The sequence below is a fragment of the Uloborus diversus genome, chromosome 2, assembly GCF_026930045.1.
Source record: "Uloborus diversus isolate 005 chromosome 2, Udiv.v.3.1, whole genome shotgun sequence".
Lineage (NCBI taxonomy): Eukaryota > Metazoa > Arthropoda > Arachnida > Araneae > Uloboridae > Uloborus > Uloborus diversus.
Window position 1 is genome coordinate 37,325,508 of NC_072732.1, and position 24,657 is coordinate 37,350,164.

Sequence of the window (24,657 nt, forward strand, 5' to 3'; positions counted from 1 at the left end):
TTATTGACATTTTGTATATTTCATTATATACATGAGCATTTTTAATTAAATTTTATCAGTGACATATGTTTCACAAAGCTGTTTCAGTCGTTGTATTTAGTTAAAGGTTAAATATGAATATTTTTTTCATAAATTCAATTTAAGACATGCATAATACAGATTGTAAAGTCTTAAGTTTTTTTTTTTTTTTTTTTTTTTTTTTTTGAAAAATTGCAGTAAATTTTTAAGAGTACAAGGAATTCTATTTTTCAAACTGTAAAAGAAAGGTAAACTAAAATTTTTGCTCATACACAACCTATATATTAGATCTCAATTCAATAGTCCAAATGTGCTGTTTTGAAATATTTATAACACATACTTAGAAATTAAGTACAGTGAATAAGAAATAGGAATTTTCAAAATAATTGCAAGCTTCCAAAAATAAATATTCATTCTTCACCGTTACAAAAAGCATTATTAAAATTATTTGTGTTAAGATATTTTGAAATCAGCCCTTCTTCAATTAAGAGCTGTATTTAGATAGAATTAAAAAATGCATCATTGTTTTGAAATCTATTGTTCTTAAATGCATATTTTTTATCTCTCAGTTTTGTAAACTGACTTACTTATTTTTATGATTGTTGTGATAAAATCAATATAAAGTTTCAAGTATTACAAAAAGAGAAAAAAAAATCTTTCAACAAAACATACTAATTTATGCCAATGTACACTGTTAGTAATAAAATCTCAATGCATAAGTGATAGGCAATATGAGATAGTGTTAGTTAAATTATCTGGAATCAATGAAGTTGATAGTACGGGACTAAATTTTTACTGCTTTCTCATTTGGTATGAAATAACCACTAAATGCAATACCACCAGCTAAGTGACTTTTTTTTTTTTTTTTTTTTTTTCATTTATAAAGGAAGGATTTCACTTTTGTGACTTTTAATGGATCAAAAACAGTAGTACATCAGACCGCATAATATTTTGTATCTTTGTCCAACGAAGAATCTTTAAAAGGGTTAAATTGTGCAGGTTTGGGAATATGTCGAAACAAAATTAGATATTTCATTTATATACATTTATTTTAAGTCTGGCTGTAAGGAGATTGCACTTCGCCATGCCTCATATGAGAAGTGTCTGTTTTCATAAAGGTATGTATCATGGAGAAAAAATGAAACACAGAACAGCGAAAGTAGGCTGCAATAAAGAATATAAAGCTTGTCATTTTTACTTTTTTGCCGCAGTTATTGCCAAACTAAAACATTTCAATTATAAATAAACACATAAAAAATGTTCTCCTGATATATTTTCATTAAGTTCAACTCATTCTAAAAATCTTAAATAATTGATTATCAAAATTACAAGCGTTATCTCTTCACAATAAATAATGAACATCTGAAAACTTCAACCAGGCAAACAATAAATTGAAAATTAATTTCTCTTGTTCAGGCTATTTACTGCAATCTCAGTTAAAATAAATGTTGCATAGGGTACATTTTGAATGATTCCCTACTGTGTCATCTGTTTTCTGATATTCAGTTTGTCGACAGCAGGGTATTCTTCTGTTATCTTTGATTGCTATAACATATTACTAATGTGATGGAAGTAGAATTATTTCTTCTTTAACATAACCTTGTTTAAAAAACAGTCATATCACCGAAATGTTGCTAAACTCATAAATGTGGCAAAAGGCTTTTCTTCCTACTCTACCTAATGGACTTATTTCTGCCTACATCACAATGTTTGGTAGATGTCACATTTCCGCAATCAAACTTCAAATGTTCCAACTGGAATTTACAGCTAGAATGGAACTTTTTATTTCACAGAGTTTAGTAACACATTTTACTCCAGTATGAGCTTTAGCAAGCATTAAAATCAAATTAAAGCACAAAAATCTAAATCTATCCTTCAATTAATGTTTTTAAACTTGCTGTATTTCATTCATTTTATGATTTATAGACATTTAGTCCCCTGATCCATTGCCATTTTTTGAAAAGAGAGCCTTAGTGAGAAAAAACAAGCTTTAAATAGTATTTTCAAAAGCAAATGCTGTAACATTGTTACAGCTTATTAGTAATACCCAGAAATTTCTTCCAACTTTCCGCATCAGAAAGAACTTGGAATTCTTCATATTTTTTCCAGTAGGCAAACATTGTAGAAAAATTGAATTCAACGATAGTTATGCTTTTAATATTCTAAATTACTATCACATTTTATTTCAAATAGAGCAAGAAGTCTTCATTTCAAATTAGTTTTCATTATGAGAAGAGACTTAGGGATAAAGTCTAGCTTTATATTTGGTTCAATATGAAGAAATAATGAATATTTTAAGCATGAATCATATGTATAACGGCTGCAGCTGAATTGGGGTGTAATGGAGAATTCCCTATGCTACTTTCCTCCTGTAGACAAAAGAATGTACAGCCAATTCGCGATAACTCGAATCTAAAGGGACCGACGATAAACTTTGACTTATCCGCAGGGTCGTCCGAAGAGCTGAGAGCGCCTGGGGCGAAAGTTTCCTGCCGCCCCCTACCCCCTTTACGCACAAAAAAAAACAAATTTGTTATAACATCAGTGCATAATATGCGTGAACGTGTCATATTTGAATTTTTTTACGTATTAATGAACAGAAAAATCAGAAGGCTATGCATAATACAAACTGACACATAAGCAATAAATCTGTTTCTAATATTTGTGAAACCTTAATGCAGCAAAAACTTTTCGAAAAATGGAAATGTTAAAAATCCAAATATTTATCTAGGAAGATGTAATCCCTCAAGATAAAAAACAATTAAAATTGAATTGGTTATTCATATTGATCAATCTAAGAACACGAATAAATAATTTGCTGATTATAAATAGAAAATGTATTTATCGAAGTAAATTACATTCAAAATTTAATTTCGATCTGGACTCATATAATGATTCTGGACGATGCTTGTCCGTTCAATTTAGGTAACGTTTAAACTGATACAGAGAACATCTTATTTAAAATAATTCTTCTTTAATTTACATTATGTACAAATGCCGCTTCTTGGCTAGCAAACAACTGAAGAGAATATAATGGAATCATTGAGTGAATATAATGCTTTAAATTAAGGTTGTTAATACAAAATCATAGTCCTTGGACGTTATAAAGAGTAAATGAAAGGGTTACTTTCCGGTGGTTCCAGTCCGTGGTATGAAGAATACTGTTGAGGTTGACTTTTCCCGAACTAAAGTAGAAGGACTGGTTATGCTTCAACGACCTATGGTTTATGCGCATACAGCGGCTTGTAGGAAATACCTCGAAACAGTCCACTCAAATACTGCTTGGTCTATGAACGAACTGAAGGCGACCACACATAGCGCAACTCGCGCTTTTATCCAGTTCACGGCGTATGACGTTTAACCTCCTGATTTGCATTTCGGGGCGGCGGAGACTCTCCAATTCTTTTAAAGAGTTTTTTGGTTTTACTTATACCAACTTAATATAAGCTTTCATATAAGTTAGAAACAAAGATGTTATTCTTTTGCATCAAATATTTGTAAGTTTTAGGGAGATGCCCACAAATACTCAACAACATCGTAAATCGCGCTGAATTTCGTTTTTGGGGCTCTAATTTCGAAAAATCACTGGCCCTAATATTACAAAATATGGCCTTACAAATTGCATTTTAAGACTTGAGTATAACAGGGTGGCGACAGATCAGGGAAAAGTCAGGGAACTTTATCACTCAGGGAAATATCAGGGAATTTTGAAAAAATAACAAAAATTCAGGGAAAATTGAACAAATGAAGAAGAAAAAAAAAAATTTCCCTTGCAAAATGAAGTACTTTGATTCTTTACGAATTTTACGCCTGTTTGTTTTTGAAAAATAAAATTAATGAGGTGCGATTATGCAGTGCCGCATATTTGTGCATCTTTTTTCCCCAAGGTCAAAGTATTCAATCTTAGGATGAGCTTCCTAAGATTGTTTCTGTGTCTGTAAAGTTTTTTATTTTACCTAGCTTGAATTTTTCTTCCACGCATTCCATGGTACGTAAAATAAACAGCCCTACAGGCAAAGAGGAAGCCGTTATTGATGATTTTGCTCCCTTGCTTTTACTCATTGTCTTGAAGTAATTAGCATGCTGTTATCACGATTTCAAGAAAAAATCTTTGTTTTTAAAATTAATGCTGAAAAAATCTTAAAAGTTATCACTTGACGTTTTTAATTTAATTGCTGAAATTGAATTTTGACTGAAAATCAAATTTGTTTTTTGCCATGGTATTACTCGCTGTCACTTCAGATTATACGAAAGGGTTTTTTTTTCCAGACTTTAAAATTCTTTTATTTTAAAACCATTTTCATATACATTTTGAAATTAATAATTGTTTTTGCATATCAATGTTGTTTGTTACTAAAGTAATCTAAGATTTTTTTTTCCACAACTAATGAAATCATTTGAAATTGAGTTGTGTACATGAATATTTTTATCTTTATTGTACATACTGGCTTATTTGGTTTCTGCTGAAAAAGAGGCACGAAAAAAACATCAAATTCCAACATTTTTCTATTGTTAGTACTGAATTCACCACACATTTCTTCAAATATCTTGAAAACTAATTTCTGCAGATACTGCCGATTTGCCTGCACATGGCAGTATTATTTACACAATAAAACTACATTACTTCTATACTGTAATTATCGCTTGTTATTCTTGCAGCAACAAAAATACTGCTTGAAAATTCAGTTAAAGATTATCTCTATTTAAATTTTTTAGTTATATCACGATTAGATATGTTTGTAAGAGTGGCTTTAATAATTTCTTAGAATTCTTATGTTAGCTGGTTCCTGGAAGTACACTACTTGTTTTAGATTTCGCAAAATATTTCTCTGTCGATAATTTAATAAACTATTTTTATCAAAAAAACAGAGGAGCATCTTTTCAAAATATATTTTCAATTAACAGCTTAAACTGTTTTAAACACTGCATTTTATTTAATATGCAATGCTTTTCAGGTAGGGTAAAAAAAGGAAACTATTATCATTGGTAACGTAAATCAGGGAAATTTGGTGAACTTAATCAGGGAAAAGTCAGGGAACTTTTTTTTTCCAGTTTCTGTCGCCACCCTGTATAAGAAAATATTCGTGCAAGGGTCCCCATGCCGCCTTTCTTTAATATCACAAGCAATGAGTTTTTTAAACAACATTTACAAAAAAATTAAGCGGAACAGCCCCCTAAATGTAAAAAATTGCTTAAATTATTTGGACTATAAATTTGAATAATTTTCCAGGGAAAATGCTTCAGATCTTCCTATCCCTAAAATCTTCAAAGTTTGTCTAAAGTTTCGTTTTTGAAAATTCAATTTTGAAAACTTACAGGGGGAGAAGGAATTGATTTCAATCTATTTAAAAAAATAATCAATCGGAAACAGTCTCTGAGCTCCCTCCCTTACCCTAACGTCAATAAACATAGCCTATAATCGCATTTTTAAGGCTAAAATTGCGTTTTTAAAATTAAAAGTTTCAAAATGTTGACCGGACACCTTTTGACCTTTTCCCTATCGGATCAAAAAAAAAAAAAATTTTTTTCTTTTTGCTGGTTTTTGTTTTTCCAATGTGTCCCTTAAATCTTTCTTCTGGTTACTTCCCTGCACGAAGGGGCAGAATTCAAGCAAATTTGGTGAGAACTAGACAAAGGAGAAGTGCCTTTTGTTTGATTTAAATATTTTCAGAAATTGTATCTGCTTCAATGATACAAATTAAACGAATGTTTTGGAGACTTAAAGAGAGGAATATTTTCGTATCCTAGGAAAAAATAGAGAATCATTGCAATGATTCTCTATTTTGTGTGTCTATGACTGTGTATCTACGATACACAAAATGAGGGGGCGCCACAAGGCGCCCCTAATTTTATAAAATTGGGGCATTTTATACGATGAGGGGCTTTTGACATTTCAATATAAAAAACATCAAATATTTTAATTAATATGTACATATAATAAACAAAATTACAGAACTTAAAAGTTTTTAAGGACAATGTGCACAGTTTAATCAAAATATTGAGAGAAAAAAATCAAAATGATTTCAATACTGCTGGAACCACTTGAATAGAGCTGATTATGCTTCAGGAAAGGTGCACTTCTTCATTTGTTTCAAATTAGGATTGATGGATTCTACCGCTTTAGAAATTTCACTTTTTCTTTTGATATCACTGAAAGAGTACTTGCTTAGACATCTTTAATAGCTAAGAAAACTCACTCTGTCTCTCAGGAAGTTATCAGCAAATGACCGAACTAAGGAATGAAGGGGAATGCATCCTAACTTAGGTCAGCGTTTGAATAAAGGTACAACATCAGTTGACTTGACAACTTGACTGCTTAAAAACAAATTCGTAGTTCAGCAACATGGCAAAGTGTAAACGGTACAGTACAACAAAAGAAAAACAAGCGAACTCATTTCTGCACGTGTAACTCCTTTATCGCACATTGGCTTAACAGAATGCTCTTCTTGCTTTAGAGGTCTATTATGCTGGAATTGCAAGTGAAGGTGAATTAATTTTTCTCTCATAGTCACTTGTTTGTTTCTTTTTTTTTTCGTTCTTTCGAATTATACTTCGAGTTAAAGGAAGTTAACTACGAGATATTGAGAATAATTAGCATAGAATTAAAGACAAAGGAAGGCTTAATAAAAACTTCGAGTTGCAGTAATATTCAAGCGAATTGACTATATATAGAAGACCAAAAAATTAGAAGTATTTCATTTTTGAAAAAATTACCTTGTAACTAATTTCTGCTATTTAACAGTCATTGCATTTTGAAAATAAAAGTATTGATGCTACAAAATGTATTTCAGAAGAAATATGAGAGATTTAACAATCTTAATATGTTGAGAATTACCGGAATTTCTTGGAAAAAATATCAGCTATGCTTATTCAAATTTCTCTTGCAAATGAGGACATCACAATTCAAATGTAAAATCATTCATTGTTGCTAAGATGCTAAGTCTCCTCACGAATTAAATCTCAGCCTTTTTTGTTACATTCATGGCCTATTCTTTATTTCCAGGTTTTTGATGGCTACCCTTTTTAATCACTCCTTAAATTATTCCAGTCTTAAAAATATTTGAAGTAAATTTAACTATCATATTGTAATGAATTGTTTGCCATTAGTTCTACTTGAAACTGTAGGCAAAGTAGAGTGACAACTTTCACTGGTCTTACTACGATTTTTTTTTTCACTTGGTGATTCCCCAGATTCAGTTTTTAAAAGAATCAAATACAGAGGAAACTCTGTTTAAAACCCCTCCCCCTTTTTTCATGGCAGAAAGGTAGGTGTTATTTTGAAATACACAGAAATTCAACTTATTTGCATAAATAAAATTTCCAATGAGTATAAAAAAAATAATAGTCTGTACTTTTTAATATACAATACTACAGATAATATAAATAACATTTTAAAGTGCCCATCTCTTGTTTCATCAAACATGAGATGGTAACTTTATAATAGTTTCTTGAAAAATAGATTAAAATTGCAAAAATAAAAACACTAAAATTCAACTGATTATCACATACAATGTTTAAAAAACTCCTTTTAGACTTCACAAAAAACCTTTTTATGTCAGACAGCATTTAAGTTTTAAATAAACAAAGGAAACTCACTCAAAATTTTTTTGATTACCTTGACTTAACTACAAGAAGAAATCTTATGCGTTTTGGAAGAATTAAAAATATTTATATTTTTAGCAATTGTGAAAGAAGAAAAAACTATTAGAGAATCAGAAGATGGTTGAAAACATTCCAGAAAAATGTCTAACCAGGGTTCTACTACCTGAATCTCAGATTTTTAAAAACAGAAAACTAAATGTTTGCATAAATTTGTACATATTTTCATCATTCAATAATTAAATTTTCAATTCATATTTTCTTTTTACTTAAAACTCTGCAACATGAACAATATATAAAATTAGGAAGTTAACAATAAATGACCAGTGATGTACTTGTGCACAGACGCTTGAATTCTGCAACTCATATAATGTTGAACAATGAGTAGAATTAATATTCCACAGCCCATTCATTTTCAGCAATAAAAGCATCAACCACTTCTTTAAGAGCTAAATTTGGAATTAACTGTTCTTGAACAAGAGGAGTACGTGTCACTGGATCAAAATGCCCAACTCTCTGTAAAAATCAAAAATAAATAGTTACGAGACAAATCAAAACACTTAGTTTACAGTTGAGGCAAATATAACCTGGCAGCATTATGAAGGCTAAACAGGTCTTAATCACAGCATTATAATGCTGCCAGGTTAGGTTTACCCCGACTATAGATAACTTGCCTTTTTTCAAAATGAACAAATTAAAAATTTGGTTTGAAAATTACAGTTTGTGAATAAAGTACAATATATTTCATTGTAAAACTTGTATTAAAACATTTATTTTAGGTTGTAAATTTGTACCTTCAAACAAAAGTAGACTTTTTTTTCCGATGAACAAAGTGAAAAATAAAACATTTTTCTTCTGAAATATTTTCTACTTGATTATTTAAAATATGTTTGCCCAAATGAATGGGAAAATAGAACAATGAATGAATAACTGAGTAGATAATGAAACAATAAATAAGTAAACTTAACATGAGAAAAATAAGTGAATAAAATTGAGACTGCTTTAAAAAAAATAAGTAAAGAGGGACACTGGCAGTTTCTTACCAAGTTTATTGAAATTAAAAAGACATTAACAACATAGGGAGATACTTGTGATCAAATAAATGTCAGAAAAGAACTCCTCTGAATTACACCACAGCTTAGAATAGAAATAACAAAGCATTATAAGTAAATTACCACGCAATGGCTGATGCATAAACAGCCATCAATCTAAAACCTAAAAAGCTTACAATTTTTTGAAGGAGAAAATTAGAAAATCAACCAGAAAGAAATACTAAATTTTGAGCACAACTTTTATTGCAACATTACGAAATTTCAAATATTACCACTTGATTTTGGATGTAGTAAAAAAAAAAATCATCACAAAGAGGAAATTTAAAACAACTGTTTTTCCTTTCTTGCACCTGAAAAGAGAAAGGGGATATGCAGACCTGTAAGTGTTCTTCAATATCTTTTCTGTCATAAGTGATACCGCTAGGAGTAATTACAGGTTCACGCATAATATCAAAACTGATTTTCCCACACAAGTAGTCAGGCACTTCTCTTTTCTAGATTGGAGGAGAAAAAAGTACTGAACAGTTAAATATTGTATTAAAATATATTTTTAAGATTCCATATAGTACATCATCATTAATTACATATCAATGAACTTGTAAAGGGTGATAGAAAACTAATATTATGAATGGTTTTCCACTAAAGACAGATTTTAAAAGGTTCACAAAATTCAAATATTTCCCATCATATAATTTTCCAGATTGAAAATAATAATAATAAAAAGAAATAAGCCTCCTTAAAAGACACTTGCTCATTGGGAAATATTTGCTTCACCTTCACTAACTCAAAAGTCATTTTAGATTATTTTCTAGCAGATGAAAAAATAAGCGCAAACCAATTTTATCCACAGAAGAACACTTCATCAGTACATGTCCATAATGTTGAATGTAAGTAACACTGACAGGGTTGCAAACCATTTTTCAGTAGCTTCAGGAGCATTGAGTTAAAAAATGAGTATATGAAATTCTTCAAGAGCAACAAGGTTGAAAAATTATGACTTACTGTTACAACTAAGAAAACTTAAGAGAAACTTAACTTCATTTGAATTAATTGGTATGAAGCAAAAAGACTTTGGATGAAGCTTAGGGAACATAACCCAGGAGTTATGGAGTTTAAATACATCCACAACAAAGGCGTGCTGTTTTCTTCAGTAAATATGAATAAAAAGATTAAAAGGAAGACCTGTGAATTTGGGTGCATTAAACCTAGGAATTCTTTATCAAGAAAGAAGAAAAATAAATCAAGCAAACAGGGTTAAATTTTGGACTGTCCAAAACTGATTCAGGACAAGACAGGTGGTTTTTACCGTCCAAAAGTGTCTTAAGCTGTCCAGAACTATGCTAAATCTCAAGGGGTGTAATTTAATCAATTTGTATTTACTGTAATATTTGAAATGCGTAAATATAGACATTACTGAGATTTAATTTGATAATATTTTTTTTCCATTTATTAAGAGATACTTCACTTTAAAAAAATTGCCAAAAACTATTACATAAAAACTTACTTATGTAACAGTTGGTACGGTTATGAGAGGAAATTCACAACACAACAAAGACAACTAATTTCAGTTCCATTTATAACTCAAAGGAATCTTATTAAATGTGCAATATTTTAAATCATAGTTTTTAAATAAATTTCTTTTAATCATAGATTAAAGAACAAGAAATTGATGATTGAACACTTCTATTATAAAACTTGTGCAATTCTTTTTTTAGTTCATATTTTTAATATAATACATTCTGTAACTACAAAAAATTGTAATTTATTGCATTTAAGTCAAATATTGCACCATATTTTGAACACTTCCTTTTGCTTCGCATACAGCAAACAATAACAAAAAATTTGGTTCATGGAAAAAAAAAAATCCTGCATACAAATTGAAATTTTTAATGAAGAATTTAATTTTCATGCAACTAAATTAAAATCAGCTGCATAAATAAGTTACATATATATTTATACTTGAATGTTCACATTGAATAAATATATTAAATACTCAAAAAAAATAATTTTGACACATTTTGTTGTTTTCGATATTTTCTCATAAAATAAAGTTTCAAAAAATAGTTTTGGACACAAGGGTTGTGAACAGGACGGTAAAAACCTTTCCTTTGCACACATGCTTAAACATAGAGAAATTTGGTTACTATTATCAAAAAATAATAATCTAAACATATAATAAAACAAGATGTTTGTGTGTGTGTTTGTGGCGCGCATTCAGGGAGAACGGCAAGGTCGTCCACAAAGATAAAATTTGATATACATGTGCAACTTTTGCCGACGGTGAGCACCTCGGGCTTCGATTTTTGATATTTTAATTAGAAAAAAGTTATTTGTTTTATGTGATTTTTAGCAGTTTTTAGCTCTTTTTACCCCTCAGAACCCGAACCAATTGTGCCAGAAAAATATTTTTTGTACTAAAATGTAGCAAATTTAATTTCTAACATGATGAAAAATAACATTAAAGCAGATTGACCAATTTTTGTATTTTTTATGAATTTTTGAAAAAAAAAAAAAAACTTAATTTTGCACTTTTTTCTGGGTTTTATTTTTTGCTTAACCCATCCCTCAAAAAGTATAGAAGCATTTTTTAAAAAAAATTTAACTATGTAATAATCAAAACATTTTTCCCACTTCAGAAGAATTATTTTTTAAAAATACGCAATACTTTTTTCTACAATTTTTTTTAATGCAGAACAACATTATCAAATCTTCAAGTGTCAGTCCAATTGGTCGAAAAAATTCTTCTCTTATCTGTGACGTCACACCCTGGATTTCGATTCAATATTGTGGCATCGAATTTTTAATCACTACAATGCTTTTTTTTTCCTTCCAGCAACGCTTGCTTTTTTTCTTTCCTTTTTTTATTTTATTTAGGGATTGCCCCCATTTATTTCCTTTTTCTCTTTCTGTGCTGCTATCACTGATTACGAATGCTTAAAAACAGTAATAAACTAGTGCTGCTGGTATTAATTATATACAAGCATGTCAAGTATTACTTGGTATTCCTTTCCTAGTTTATACTAGGAAAGGAATACAAATATGGTTTATGCATAATTTTCTACATTAATCTAACTTTGAACCTTCTCATTGAAGAAATTGCATTATGGATGATGGTTCACGGCATAAGACCATCCATTCACCACAATACTTATGTATTATGTATCTGATATTATATCTATCATATCTGTAAACACTGAATAAGGGTATGAATTAGAATGTTCAAATGAAATCAATATAAAATTCACATCTACATATTTGCTTACCATTCTTCTTTCATCAAGTTTTTCAAACATACTATTTAATTCATGTTGGTAATTATCCTGCAAAAAAATGAGATTAAAACATGAACGTTAAAATGTATTTTTAAATACATAATTGCTTGATACATAAAATATTATGCAATAAGAGAAGGATATATGTTTTAACCCTTATTTCAAGCATAAAAACATACAGTGTACTTAATGCATAAGATACTAGTGTAATTTAAACATAATTCAAAATGTTCAGTAAGTTACCGCCCATTAGCTAGAGCTAAGGCAGAAATACATAAATACACCGCCAGCTCAGTCAATTCTAGCCAAGGACTGGTCAGTGCTAATTCTATATTACTGTATGACAACGGATTGTATGGAAAGACAAACATCCGTTTTACAGCCGGAAATGGACAAATCTATTATTTTTCAGCGATGCCAGCTTTTGCAAAAGCAGAGTCTCATTCAAATGAGCGGAATACCGGCATCAAATTTTTACTTTTCCGCCTCATTCAGATAGCTTCGTCTTATCTGGACGTTTGAAAATTCCATACAATCCGAGGTTGGACAGTAGCTACCTGTTTGTTTGGCACTCTTGGCTTCCTTAAGAGGTTTTCCACCTCCAGCTCAGTCATTTCCTATGCCGGGCTGATGAGTGCTAATAAGCACAAAACTGCAGTCCTCTGCTGGAATCGACTGAGCTGGTGGTGTATTTATGTATTAGTCAAAATGTTGATTTTAGATTTAGTATCAAAAAAGGATTATTGATTTAAACCTGATTAAAAGACATAAAACTAAGAATTGCTCAATTCAAAAATCTACTTTACTCATCTTTAGATTTCTAAATTTTTTGGCAAGAAAAATAATGAGGTATTCCGATTAAAATTAGACTTTTGTCCTGCTTTTGACAAGGTCTATATTGCATTTTAAAACATGTAAAAAAAACTTTTCCTAAGAAATCACACATATTTGTGTGATCTCGTTTTTGAGTCAAGTTTATTATTATTTTATGAAATATGGCAATATTGGCATCTGTTGGAAAATATAAGAAAATTTTAAATTGCAAGAATGGAATTTTTTTAAGTGGTTCACTTAACAGACCTCAATTTCATTAGAACAAGTCAAAAAGTTCTTTAAAGTACAGTAGAACCTTAATTATCCAAAACTCATTTAACCCATGGTCGATTTTCGTTGAATTCCATACACTCTTTTTAGTAAGTAAACAATATCACTGGATGGTCACCAGAGCCAGCCACTCTTATTGCATGTACTGAATAAATCCAGAATAAAGTTTTTGTAGTCTGCTGAGAGCAATATTTAAGTACTCTGTTTTATTTGAAATTTTTGAATTCACCAAAGGTCGTCCACGCAGGATCGCATTGGCTGATTGAGGTTCCACCACATAGATTTAAAGTACAGTAAAACCTGTCTACAACAATCCTGTTGGGAGCTAAAAAAATATTGTTGTAGACAGGTTATCGTTGTAGGCAGTTTGATTATTTATGCTGCCATTTTGCTGGGACCAAGGAAAATATCGTTATAGACAGGTTTGTTGTTATAGCCAGGTTTCACTGTACATGGTAATTCAAAAAGAATGGTGAGGTTTCATAAGGTATCTGTTTGGGAATATTGGGCCAACAACTCTCGACTCTGGTGGAGCTTGAATGAAAGACAGAGTTGTAAAGTTTCAATTGGCCGTTTTTAAATGGTTTTGTTGTATGTTACTGTATGCGTCCCTCGCATTATTTATTATTCTGTTACTCAAAACGATGATCATAGGTGATTTAAGCACTGCATGATTGGCTTTCCTAGGTTACCAGACATAACACCATGCATTTTTTCCTGTGAGGATATGTAAAGGATACTGTTTAATAACCCTTAACTGCTGATCTTGATGAACAGAAAAGTTGGATCCCTACAGCAATTGCTTCTGCGACTGTGTACATACTACAACGTGTATAGTAGGAATTTGAATATATGTGCAATATTGGTCAGGCATCAGGAGAAGCGAGGAAGGCAAATAGAAGATATTTAGAATAATTTAAGTTTGTAAAAATAATAATAATTAGTTTTTGTACCATTTTTACATTCAGAAAAATAAGAATTTGAAACTGCACCATTCTCTTTGAATCACACTGTATATACAGGAAATATCAATGAACATTTAATATAAATATGCTTGCAGAACTCAGTAAATATTTCATCTAAATTTAATGACTTACAGTAAACTAGTGAATCAAATCACACAAAAAAAAAAACACAAGAGTATAAATGAATAAATAAATAAAACTATGAAATAATATTTTTTTTTAATTACTTACATATCTTTCAGTAAGTCTAGAGATTTCATTTTTACTTTTTACACCCAAATTTTCTAACATTGTTAATTGCCTGGAGAAAAAAATAAAAATTAGAATGGTATAGATAAAGATCTACAACAGATAACCTTACTTGAAATCTTGTAAGATAAAAAATTAAGAATGAAATGTTATTTAAACTTGATGTCTTGAAGTTAAAAAAAAAAAAAATCAAATCAGAAAAGTTTCCCTTACTTCTTTAATTCATAAAAATATAACTAGTTTTCTAGGCAAGGGTTGTTTGCATTTAAACTGAACAGCACAGTACTAAATACTACACAGAATAAATAGATCTTAAAATAAAAAGTAACAGATGTATATGACTTTCAATCTCTTGCACTTTTTGAAAACAATGAACTAAGTGCCATATTACTTAGTCTATACTTGTGGACCAGTGGCATACACAAGGGGAGGGTTCGGGGGGCCGTACTCCTCCCATCTCCCTTGAGATTTTTTGGTTGACTATAATCCTGTTTATGCTATACGTAAAATAATTTCAAGCAAAGGTAACAATAATTTCAGATTTAGCAAATGAAAAAATAAAGTTTATTTTCTCTCATGCTTCCCCTGCAAAATTGAACTGCATGTAAACATAAATTGTTCTTTTATGATGATTATTGCTTCGCTGTTTTTATTTTTATCTAGTAGCACCAACAGGGCTTTGCCGGTATTAAAAAATAATAGGTCTTTTGGTTTGCTTGTATATTTACAAATAATGTATGATTAATTTCTCGCCAACTGGCTTGCTCATGTTACAGTTCCATGCTATAATAACTTGGTAATTTACTTGTCCATCTTATGATAATTTTGCTTGGGAAAATGTTCTTAAAATTGGAATAGAAAACGAACAAAATCAAATTTTCGAAAAATCACTTTGAGGTGCACACTCCTATGCTAAACTAATTCTGTGCCAAATTTCATGAAAATCGGCCAATCAATCTAGGCGCTATGCGCGTCACAGAGATTCTGACAGACAGGCAGAGATCCAGACAGAGAGACTTTCAGCTTTATTATTAGTAAAGATTGTTAGAAAAGTAAATGCATTAATTACCGTGCTTTGTGGTAGTTTAATTCAGTATTTCTTACTATAAAATTTAGTTTATTAACTAATGCTAAGTTATTGTTCAGTTTTTTTTTTTTTTTTTAATGTTTTCTCTTCTTGAAAATCGATAAAATCAAAAGTATAAGTTTGGATATATATTGGAGTTTGATATGAGAATGGCGGAGCTTTGATCCTGCACCCCCCCCCCCTTGAAAAACTCCTGTGTGCGCTACTGTTGTGGACACAGCAAAATTTTTGAAAACAGTAAAGATTAGATAACTGCATGAAACCAGCATCATTTCTCTAATCCCAAAGCCCATCCCTCTAAATGTGAGATTTTTATGCTGCATTGCATTTAATGTTTTTTTAACAAAATTTGGCTAGCGAAATGGTAAAATGTAAGTATTCATACCTATGTTAAAATATTTTTCATAAAAAAATAACTGCTCTTCAGTGTCCCTTTTAGCTTCAGCAGCTAACTCAACAGGATTAATTCAAAAATTATAAGTTTATCACTGTTTTATGCAAATTAATTAAAATAATTATAGGGGAATTATATAGTAAATAATATTTCTTCAGGAATAAATTTGTTTAGAAATTTTTCTCATCCAGTATTACAAAACAAATACCTTTTATTATTTTATTAATTCAATCATTTACCTCTTGCAATTTTTGAAAATATTTGAAATAAAATTGTTGTTTAAAAGGAAAAGGGAAGCAAATCACCTTTCTTTATCCTCAAGTATAAGTTTATTCAGATATGTTTGCAGTTCAATTTCTTGGTCGATTCTTTTATCTTCTTGAACTGTCCATCGTTTCTTTTTTGCTATCCTTAGCTGGCAAGCAATATCATCACCAAAGTTTCGACTTTGATCTTTTGCTAAATCACTAGCTGCAAAAAAAAATCAAAGGTTAGATCACCAAATATTCCAAGTTTAAGTAACTATAATGAAGTTAATGTGTTATTACAGTGGATCCTTGTTTACTCAGGTATAACTTGATCGTCCCATTAAATTAAGGAATTTTCCCCACTGATTTGCACAATGCTATCCTTACAAGTATAAAAAAAATAATTTTAAAAAATTGGTAACTCAACACATAACAACTAAAATCTGCTTCAGTCAACGACTACCTGCACCTTTCAAGAACTGATTCAGGGGGTGGGTCATGACCCCGCCCCCTTAAAATGTCCAAGACAGTCTTAATTTGCATTTTGGGAACCATACTTACAATAAATAACCAGGGGAAAGTAACAGATCCTGTTTTTTATCCTCCTATAACCAGGACTGTGGAGTAAGGGTCGTTTTGGGGTAAAGGAGTCTGCTGTTTTCCATCCAAATCCAAGAGTTAGATCCATTTTATGCCTCTAAGTACTCTTGGACTTCTTTAGCTTTTTTTTTTTTTTCTCTCTTTCTCTTGTCACTTAAAAATTTTCAAGGGTTAAGATTTATATTCACAATGGTTTTTATCAATGATACGTCATTTGTCTTTATAAATCTTAAGCAGTCAAGCAAATTAAGTAGTAAAATGAAGTTTTGGCTGCAATATGCTTTATTGGCTTACATTACTTCGAAATGTAAAAGATTGAAAAAACAATAATAAAATAGACAAACTATTTGGATTTTTTTCTTCATATATTTTTTAAAAACTTAGTTCATCTGCCTTGTACATTTTTGTACCTAATAAGAAAAGTTACATAGATTAGAAATCTTACATTGATTATTTTTAAAAAAAGGAATGAAAAATTATCCAGCAAACTTGCATTAAACATTAAACAAAAATAAGTTTGCAAATTTATTCATCTGTAATTTATTTATAAAGCTTTTCAGGTTACTTTCCATAAATTGGTTTTTATATCTTCCAATACTAAGCAAAAACCATGAAAACATTCTCAAGAAAATAACTTGGTTGTCAAACAACACTGCAACACCATAATTAAAACTCGGGTTTAATCTGATTTTAGAAAGCACTGACATGAAAATAGACATCAATTAATCTTTTAGAGCTAAAATTCAATCATGGAACTAAATACACTGGCTGATTCTTAATTTTAAAAATAGTATAAAAGAGATACATACCTCTCTGAAAATATTTTATAGCTTCATCATAATTTTCTAATTCTAGTAGAGCTTGTCCAAAAAAGAAATGGCCTTTAACTGACGTACAATCTAATTCGAGTGCTCTTCTACAGTCTTGGCAAGCAAGTTCCCACTGATGAAGCTTTAGATAACATAATGCTCTGTTTGTAAAGTATGTAGGAATCTGAGGATTTAAAATCTACAAAAAAAAAAGTTTTTCAAATTAAAGGCTCAAAAATCACTTTACTAAGTAATCCATTGGACAGAAAATATTTCTGAACAACTGCAATTAAAGCAACTTAAATGAAATGTTCCAGTCAATATATATCATGATATACAGATGGGGGACAAAATAATGTGAACACCTGTGAAATAAGGAAAAATCTTTATTAATAGAGGGTTGGACCACCCTTTGATTGAAGAACAGATTGAATGCGACAGGGGATAGATGCATAAAGGTCATGGACAACATTTAAAGGAATATTAAGTCATTCCCCCTGCAGAATGGTCTCTAATTCCGAAAGTACGGATGGAGGTGGAAATCGGGAACGAAGTTTGGACTCTAAATATCCTCATAAATGTTCAATAATATTTAAGTCCGGAGACTTGAGGGGGCCAGGCGAGATGTTCAACTTCACTGTCATGCTCTTCGAACCATTCTTGGACACATCTGGCAGTGTGTATGGGGGCGTTGTCGTCTTGAAAGAGCGGTCGCTCTCCAGGGAACACAGTCTGGACAAACGGATGGACATGATCCTCTAGAATGCTCAGATAGTGATTAGATTTGACACGCCCATGCAGAATAACAAGTGGCCCAAGACCACGCCAAGATATCGCACCCCATACCATAATTGAGCCACCCCCATGCTTCACAGTCGGCAAGAGGCATTCAGGATTAAAGGCTTCTGAGGGCGTTCGCCAGACATAAACGCGCCCGGTAGTCTGAAATAGGGTAAATGATGATTCTTCTGACCATATTACCTGTTGCCACATCTGTGAGGACCAAACTTTGTGGTCTCGGCACCATTGACGTCGCTTGAAAGCATTAGTTGCTGTCACCAATTGTTTTCGAATTGCCACTCTGCCATAAATGTTCGCAGCATGAAGCTCCCTTTTGACAGTTTTTGTTGAAACGGGGTCCTGGAGATGGCTGGTCATTTCAGATGTTATTTCGGATAAGGATTGCTTGCGCTTTTGGGCTACTATGCGCTTCAAAGCTCTTCTATCCCTATCAGCAAGCTTTGACTTTCGGCCACTGTGGTGCTTTGAAGACGTCGTCTTACCTTCTTTCGTGTATGCTGTCACAACCTCTGACACCGTACCTCTTGCACACCCCAAAAGCTTTGCTGTTTCCGTAACCGATGCTCCACTTAAACGCGCCCCAACAATCATTCCTCTTTGGAACTCTGTAAGGTCTGACATCTCAACTTATTACAGAAACTTAGAACCAAGCACGCAACATTTGTGACTACTGTTGAGACACTGATAGGTTCCTTTTCACGCTCACCAGGTGGCAGACTTCTGTTGCAGGTGGCGTGGCTGTACTATAGGTGTGAAATACGGCATACTTTTTCATAGGTGTTCATATTATTTTGTCCCCCATCTGTATATTACGATATATGTATGTCCAATATTTATTTATTATTCTATATTTTTTCAACTACGGTAGTTTCAAAAAATATACTATATTAATCACGATAATATTGTTCATTTATTATTAAAAAACATCAAAAAAGTATATACTATATTTTTATGATGTATTAAAAAAAGTAATATACAGTAGAAGACCGTTATAACGCCGACCTATATAATGCAATTCTCTATAAACCGCACAACTTTTCAGAAGTAAACAATAGGTTTTGAAGTTTAAAAAATCCCTCTGTTTTGCTTTGCAAACATAAAAATTGTTAGGAAAATTAAATTTTGAAAGTTTTTCATCTTTTTATCTTAATTCAAAGCTTTTAAATTGAAAATTAGTATTCATAGTAAACAAAAAATACCAGATGGCTCTTGAAAATGCGGCTGTTATGCAAACCATGAAGATAGCAGAAGTGCAGGAAAATACACTTTCTTTTGATTGTGAGACATATTTATTTGTGAATAAATAATTGTAATATTGGTGCTTTAATACTCTTTGCAGATAATACTCATTCTGAAGTGCTAATATATAGATATATCCTGAATATTAGTTTTAAAATTTGCGAAATGATCTATATAACGCAAAAATCTGTATAACGCAAAAGCTCTGGTCCCAAGGTGTGCGTTATAACGGTCTTCTACTGTAATATTCCTTTTTATTTTATATTCATAAAATAAAAATTAAGATAAAAATTTTAATTCATATTAAAAGTGCTTAATTAAACAATAAATGTTGGTCAGAAAAAAAAGAAAATGACTGATGAATATGCATCAACTAATGCATATTTTTTATTTCTGAATCATATAACTGTGTAAAAGTAGCTGACGGAAGAAAAATGTGTAAAACAGCTAATACTAAATAAGCTATTACCATTAAACTTCAGTTCTCCATTAAAATTGATAAAAATAAAATATTTGATATAAATAATGAAAGAAACTTTAATATACATATTGTAATAATATACGAAAATATAAAGTGCTTTGAGAATGCGTTTACTATTTTCAAGACTTTAGTTTGTGCTGATTGAAAGTATGGGATATATAGCAAAATATCGGATATTTTCAAACACTCGAAATGTTATTACAGTCCATTTTACAAAGCTTTAATTCACAAACTCTCACGATTTTACAACAGTTTACCAGCCTTTAAAAGACCTTTTATTGAAACAAAACTATTCGATTTTTTTAGTGGTTAGTGTTAGAGGTCCCCGAGAGTTCATAAAATGAAGCCTCAACTGTATAATAAAATTGTGGGCTGAATAGAATGCTTCATTTTTGTGGAAAAATTTTGTTTGAAAGAAGGCATAAATATTTCTAATTTAAAAAATTTTAGAAAAGGAAGCTTAATAACATTCAAATCAAATTCCTACATTCTCCAAAATCATTTTAAAATATTAGCTCAAATACTAAATTTTTAACTTTTTTTCTTAATGCATTAAAAGTATACAAATGTTCCACAATTGAACTTAGCAGCATAAAAAACAAAACATGATAATGGGTATAATACTCAGTGGCTGATTTTCTATATCACAACTGAATCGATTATTTCAGAAAGGGCGTTAAGTTCAACTAATGCAACTTTTCAGGAATCTATAAAAAGTGATTATTTCTAGAGACGTACCGAGTACTCGGTAACTACTCGGTACTCGACCTACTCGGCCAATTTGCCGAGTACTCGGTGCTCGGCCAAATTCTGATCAGATACTCGGCCAATACCGAGTAGTTGCAAAAAATTGAATATTGTACAAGACAGGTATTAAAATTTATTAAAAAAAAGAGCAAGCATTATATTCTGCTATCATTTACAATTAAAATTTATAAGTCAAATTTAAATTTTGAGAAAAATGAAGTTTGTAATGCTTCAATGGAATAAATCTTTATTCCATTGTCCCCAAAGTTAATAAAACTTTTTTATTAAAAATTATGCAAAAAATGTAAGTATAGAAAATATGGAATTTTTATATTAAAAATGGGTTTTTGCTACAAACAAAAATTAGTTATAAAAAATATAAAAATACCTTTGGTTAAAAAATAAAATTAAATAAAACAATGTTAAAAGCACAATGCAGGAACACTGCAGACACATGTTTTGGCGTTACAAGGAATTTCTTTTTCAATGCACAAAATGGGAGCTCATGGATTTAAAGGCATCCAACAAAAGTCGGATTTTTTTGTTGTATATCTTTACATTCTTTAACTCACATGTTATGCACTTAAAAAGACGTTCCTTGTAACGGGGGGTCAGAAACACGTGTCTGCAGTGTTCCTGTACATTTGTTTTATCTGCTTTTAAAAATTATTTATGTTTGGTGGACTAGAACTATAATTGATTGGTATACAGTGAAACCCCTCCTAACAGACACCCCTCTTATGCGGACAATTTTTAATTCCCCAGTTCCTATGCAAATAACATTATTAAACCCCTCTCCTGCGGACACCTCTCTATTGCGGACAAAAAAAAATTGTCCGCATTAGAGGGATTTCAATGTCATTTGTTTTAATTCCAACTTGATTAATCATACCTTTTATTTATTTATTTTTAATTTTAAAAATAATTTTTTTGTAAAATTTTTGACACAAACAAAATTGTTTAAATATAATGTATAATTAAATTTCAGCTGGAATTCAGTTTTAAAAACTATTATACGGACAAGGATACTACTATTCCAATAAGTTCAAAATTCATCACATGTGTGTCGGTGGTTCTTCTTAAAACATAATTGGTACTTGGTAACTTGGCCGAGTAGTGAAAGGCCGAGTACTCGGCTACTCGGCCAAAGTGCTACTCGGTACGTCTCTAATTATTTCATTCAAAAATGAACTAAATTCTACGAAAATTTTTATGACTAATATAGCCACAGGTAGGATCATTACCTCACCTTAAATTACGTTTCATTTTGTCACTGAAATTAATTTAAAAAATTTTTTTATTTGGACTTATGTCTTTTCTGCAATAAATATCCCGAGACTAGTTTAGAGCGATGAAAATGTAAATCAAGTGAAACAGATTTGTTCCAAACTGATTTGTGGTAGTAAAAAATAATATAACAAAGTGCCAAAAATAATTAGTGAAGTCCGTATTCATAAATTCAATATCTTAAGAAAATATATCGTGTATTTTCCTCTTTCTCTCGTCTTGTTTTAGCGAAATAATAAAGTCTGGTGTTAAAAAAAAAAAACTGAGATAAAATGCAAAAGTTTTACATGTGCCTAAAACTATATTAATATTCATCAAATGCATCTTCCATGGAAATCTTTTTTTCTATCCTTCTCTTGTCTAGTTTTGTGTACCAAGTTCGATGCAGTCTTGCATAATATAGACGAACACACGAACGGCGTTCGCAGAAAACTTTTGGCTCTGCAGAAAATATTTTTAAATTACTAAGCGTTAATTTAAAAAAAAAGTCCCAGTTCATTTCAGTTTCTTCTGAATATTTCCCTGTCTGCTATTCTTGCCCTGTCTTCTTTGCTTTTTTCTTGTGCAAAATTAATCTAAAAAATAATGACTTGAAATCATGATTATAGTACACTAATTACTTAAAGACAAAGGAGCAAACAGTTGTTTATTTTACACAGTCTGAATCCTGTAAAAAGATAATTCAAGCTATGTAGAATAAATAACCTTACAGACTACAGAAGACCATTTAAGCCCTCTTATAAAAGTAGGGGTGCTCATCCCGAAATATTACTCCACGTTTTAGAATTGGAAAGTGATTTGTGACTGCTTCCCGATCAATAAGCAATGAAATATTTTGGTCAAACCTACCTTGCTTGGAAAAGTTTAAATACTGCTTTCCCCCCTCCGTTGATTTTTTTTTTGGGGGGGGGAGGGGGAGAGCGAAATGAATATGTTGTAGTTCTGGGAGGGGTTTTAACTCCAAACCCCTACCGTAGCTGCACCACTGTTGCCGAGAGAGTCTTGAACCTCATGCCTTTAAAGAAGGCCTTCAATTATGTTTTCAGGACTTCAATTTTGAAAAAATCCGGGGGAAGCCCTCGAATTGCTACGTCATCAAAGGTAATAAGTGGTTTCAGTTCTTAAACTTTTTTAAATTTTATTTTCATTAGTCCCCCTCCCCATAATGCATTATTCATTCGCCCCTCCCAACAGGATCGTTTGGATACGCTAATGATATAATCCCTACTGACCAAACATTCTTAAACTTTATTTCTTATTATCAAACAAAATTACCAATTCACTTAAAATTTTAGAATTAACTAATGTTATTTTGGCCCTAAAATGACGTACATTATTATAAAACTACATGATTACCTTTAAAATTAGAGTTTCATAGGAAAACTTTTACAAACAACGCAACATTTAAACCCAATGTTACGTCTCTCCAGTCACTATATTTGCTCTGTATTTCAAAATGAAATAAGAATTTATCAGTTTTAACATGTTGAGGACGGGATTTAAAAAATTATTGCACCTCAATGTATAGCCACAGATAGTTTATCTGTAGAATGAACGACAGGTAAAAATAAGTATCTGTCAAGATAGAAAAAAAAAACTTAAAACATTAATTTAACAGAGGGGAACCTTAACATACAATAGCTTTACTGTAACAAGACACAGCATCTTCAAACTTTCTAGCGCTAAAAAGTCTGTTTCCTTGCTCTTTTAGTTCAGTGGATGTCATGTCCTGTTTCATGGTTGGTTGAAAAATGAAGTTAATACAATATTACTGTACGTCACATTAAATCTTTTTATACATAGCACAAATACATGATGAACAGTTCAAATAAATTCTGAAGAAAAACATGCCATTAATCACTTTACAAGTGACTTTTCATACACAAAATTTAACATCGATTCGAACAGTTAAATCCAGACCAGGACACCAGGACATTAGTAAGCGGCTATATCCGAAATTCGCTATTCGTGCTGCCATCTAGTGGTTGTAGCTGAATTATTTCTCAAATTGTCGAATCGGTAAATTTTATTTTTTTCCGTTTGGCAAGTTTTTAATTTGTCGGTTAAATGATTTAATTCCGTCACGCTATGCAAATCATCAATAAAATTCTCAGGGATACATGGTGGTAGTTTTCTTTTTAGTTAATCTTCCATTATTTCTTTAAACTTATCGAATTCTGTATTCTTTCTACCATTTTAATCCACTCATGATAGAAAATAAAAATGGTTTAACTGACACGCAAAATCTCGCCAAGAACTCTTTGCTCCCACGATATTAAAACTATAACCCTAAACAATTTGGCGATAAAAATTCTCAGCTTTTGTTTTTGTTAATTCTAAACGTTCTTTCTCGGTTAAACATTTTTCATTTCGTTCTACGATTATAGAACGAAACGTTCTACGTATTCGTTCTACGTATTCAACAAAATATTTTGCATAGTACTATCCATTCCAACTAAATGCTGCAGTATAATAAAGGTTAGTTAAATTAATTATTTTTAAACTAGGCGAAAATTTCAGCTCTAAAATTCTTCTGCTAATGTTATCAAATCCTTCTTTTGAGCTTAAGATTAAAAAAAAAGAAAATTGATTTGAATTCTGAAATTTCGAATTCAAACTATGTTTTTCGCAATCACGAACTGAGACAGGACCCTACTCATTGGAGTTAATGTTTCTAGAAACGGCTCCTTTTGTTTATTTTTTGA

The 24,657-nt window shown here is 31.0% G+C and overlaps 1 protein-coding gene across 1 annotated transcript; it reads right to left on the reverse strand.

Moving 5' to 3' along the window:
- Positions 1-6,537: 6,537 nt before the first annotated feature.
- Positions 6,538-23,852, reverse strand: LOC129216970 (E3 ubiquitin-protein ligase CHIP-like). The gene is made up of 7 exons (XM_054851194.1): positions 23,589-23,852; positions 17,398-17,596; positions 16,046-16,211; positions 14,242-14,311; positions 11,933-11,989; positions 9,047-9,163; positions 6,538-8,133 (listed from the first exon to the last, which is right to left on the reverse strand). The coding sequence occupies exons 1-7, from the start codon at positions 23,688-23,690 to the stop codon at positions 8,008-8,010; spliced, it is 837 nt and encodes a 278-aa protein (XP_054707169.1). The 5' UTR covers positions 23,691-23,852; the 3' UTR covers positions 6,538-8,007.
- Between the last annotated feature and the right edge of the window lie 805 nt (positions 23,853-24,657).

Excerpts from the sequence above, each read along its gene's own strand:
- LOC129216970 (XM_054851194.1), bottom strand. The coding sequence starts at position 23,690 with ATGAAACAGGACATGACATCCACTGAACTAAAAGAGCAAGGAAACAGA. Across the intron at positions 9,164-11,932 it reads AACTTGATGAAAGAAGAATG|AAAAGAGAAGTGCCTGACTA; the intron begins GTAAGCAAATAT and ends CCTCCAATCTAG. Across the intron at positions 8,134-9,046 it reads ATATTGAAGAACACTTACAG|AGAGTTGGGCATTTTGATCC; the intron begins GTCTGCATATCC and ends TGATTTTTACAG.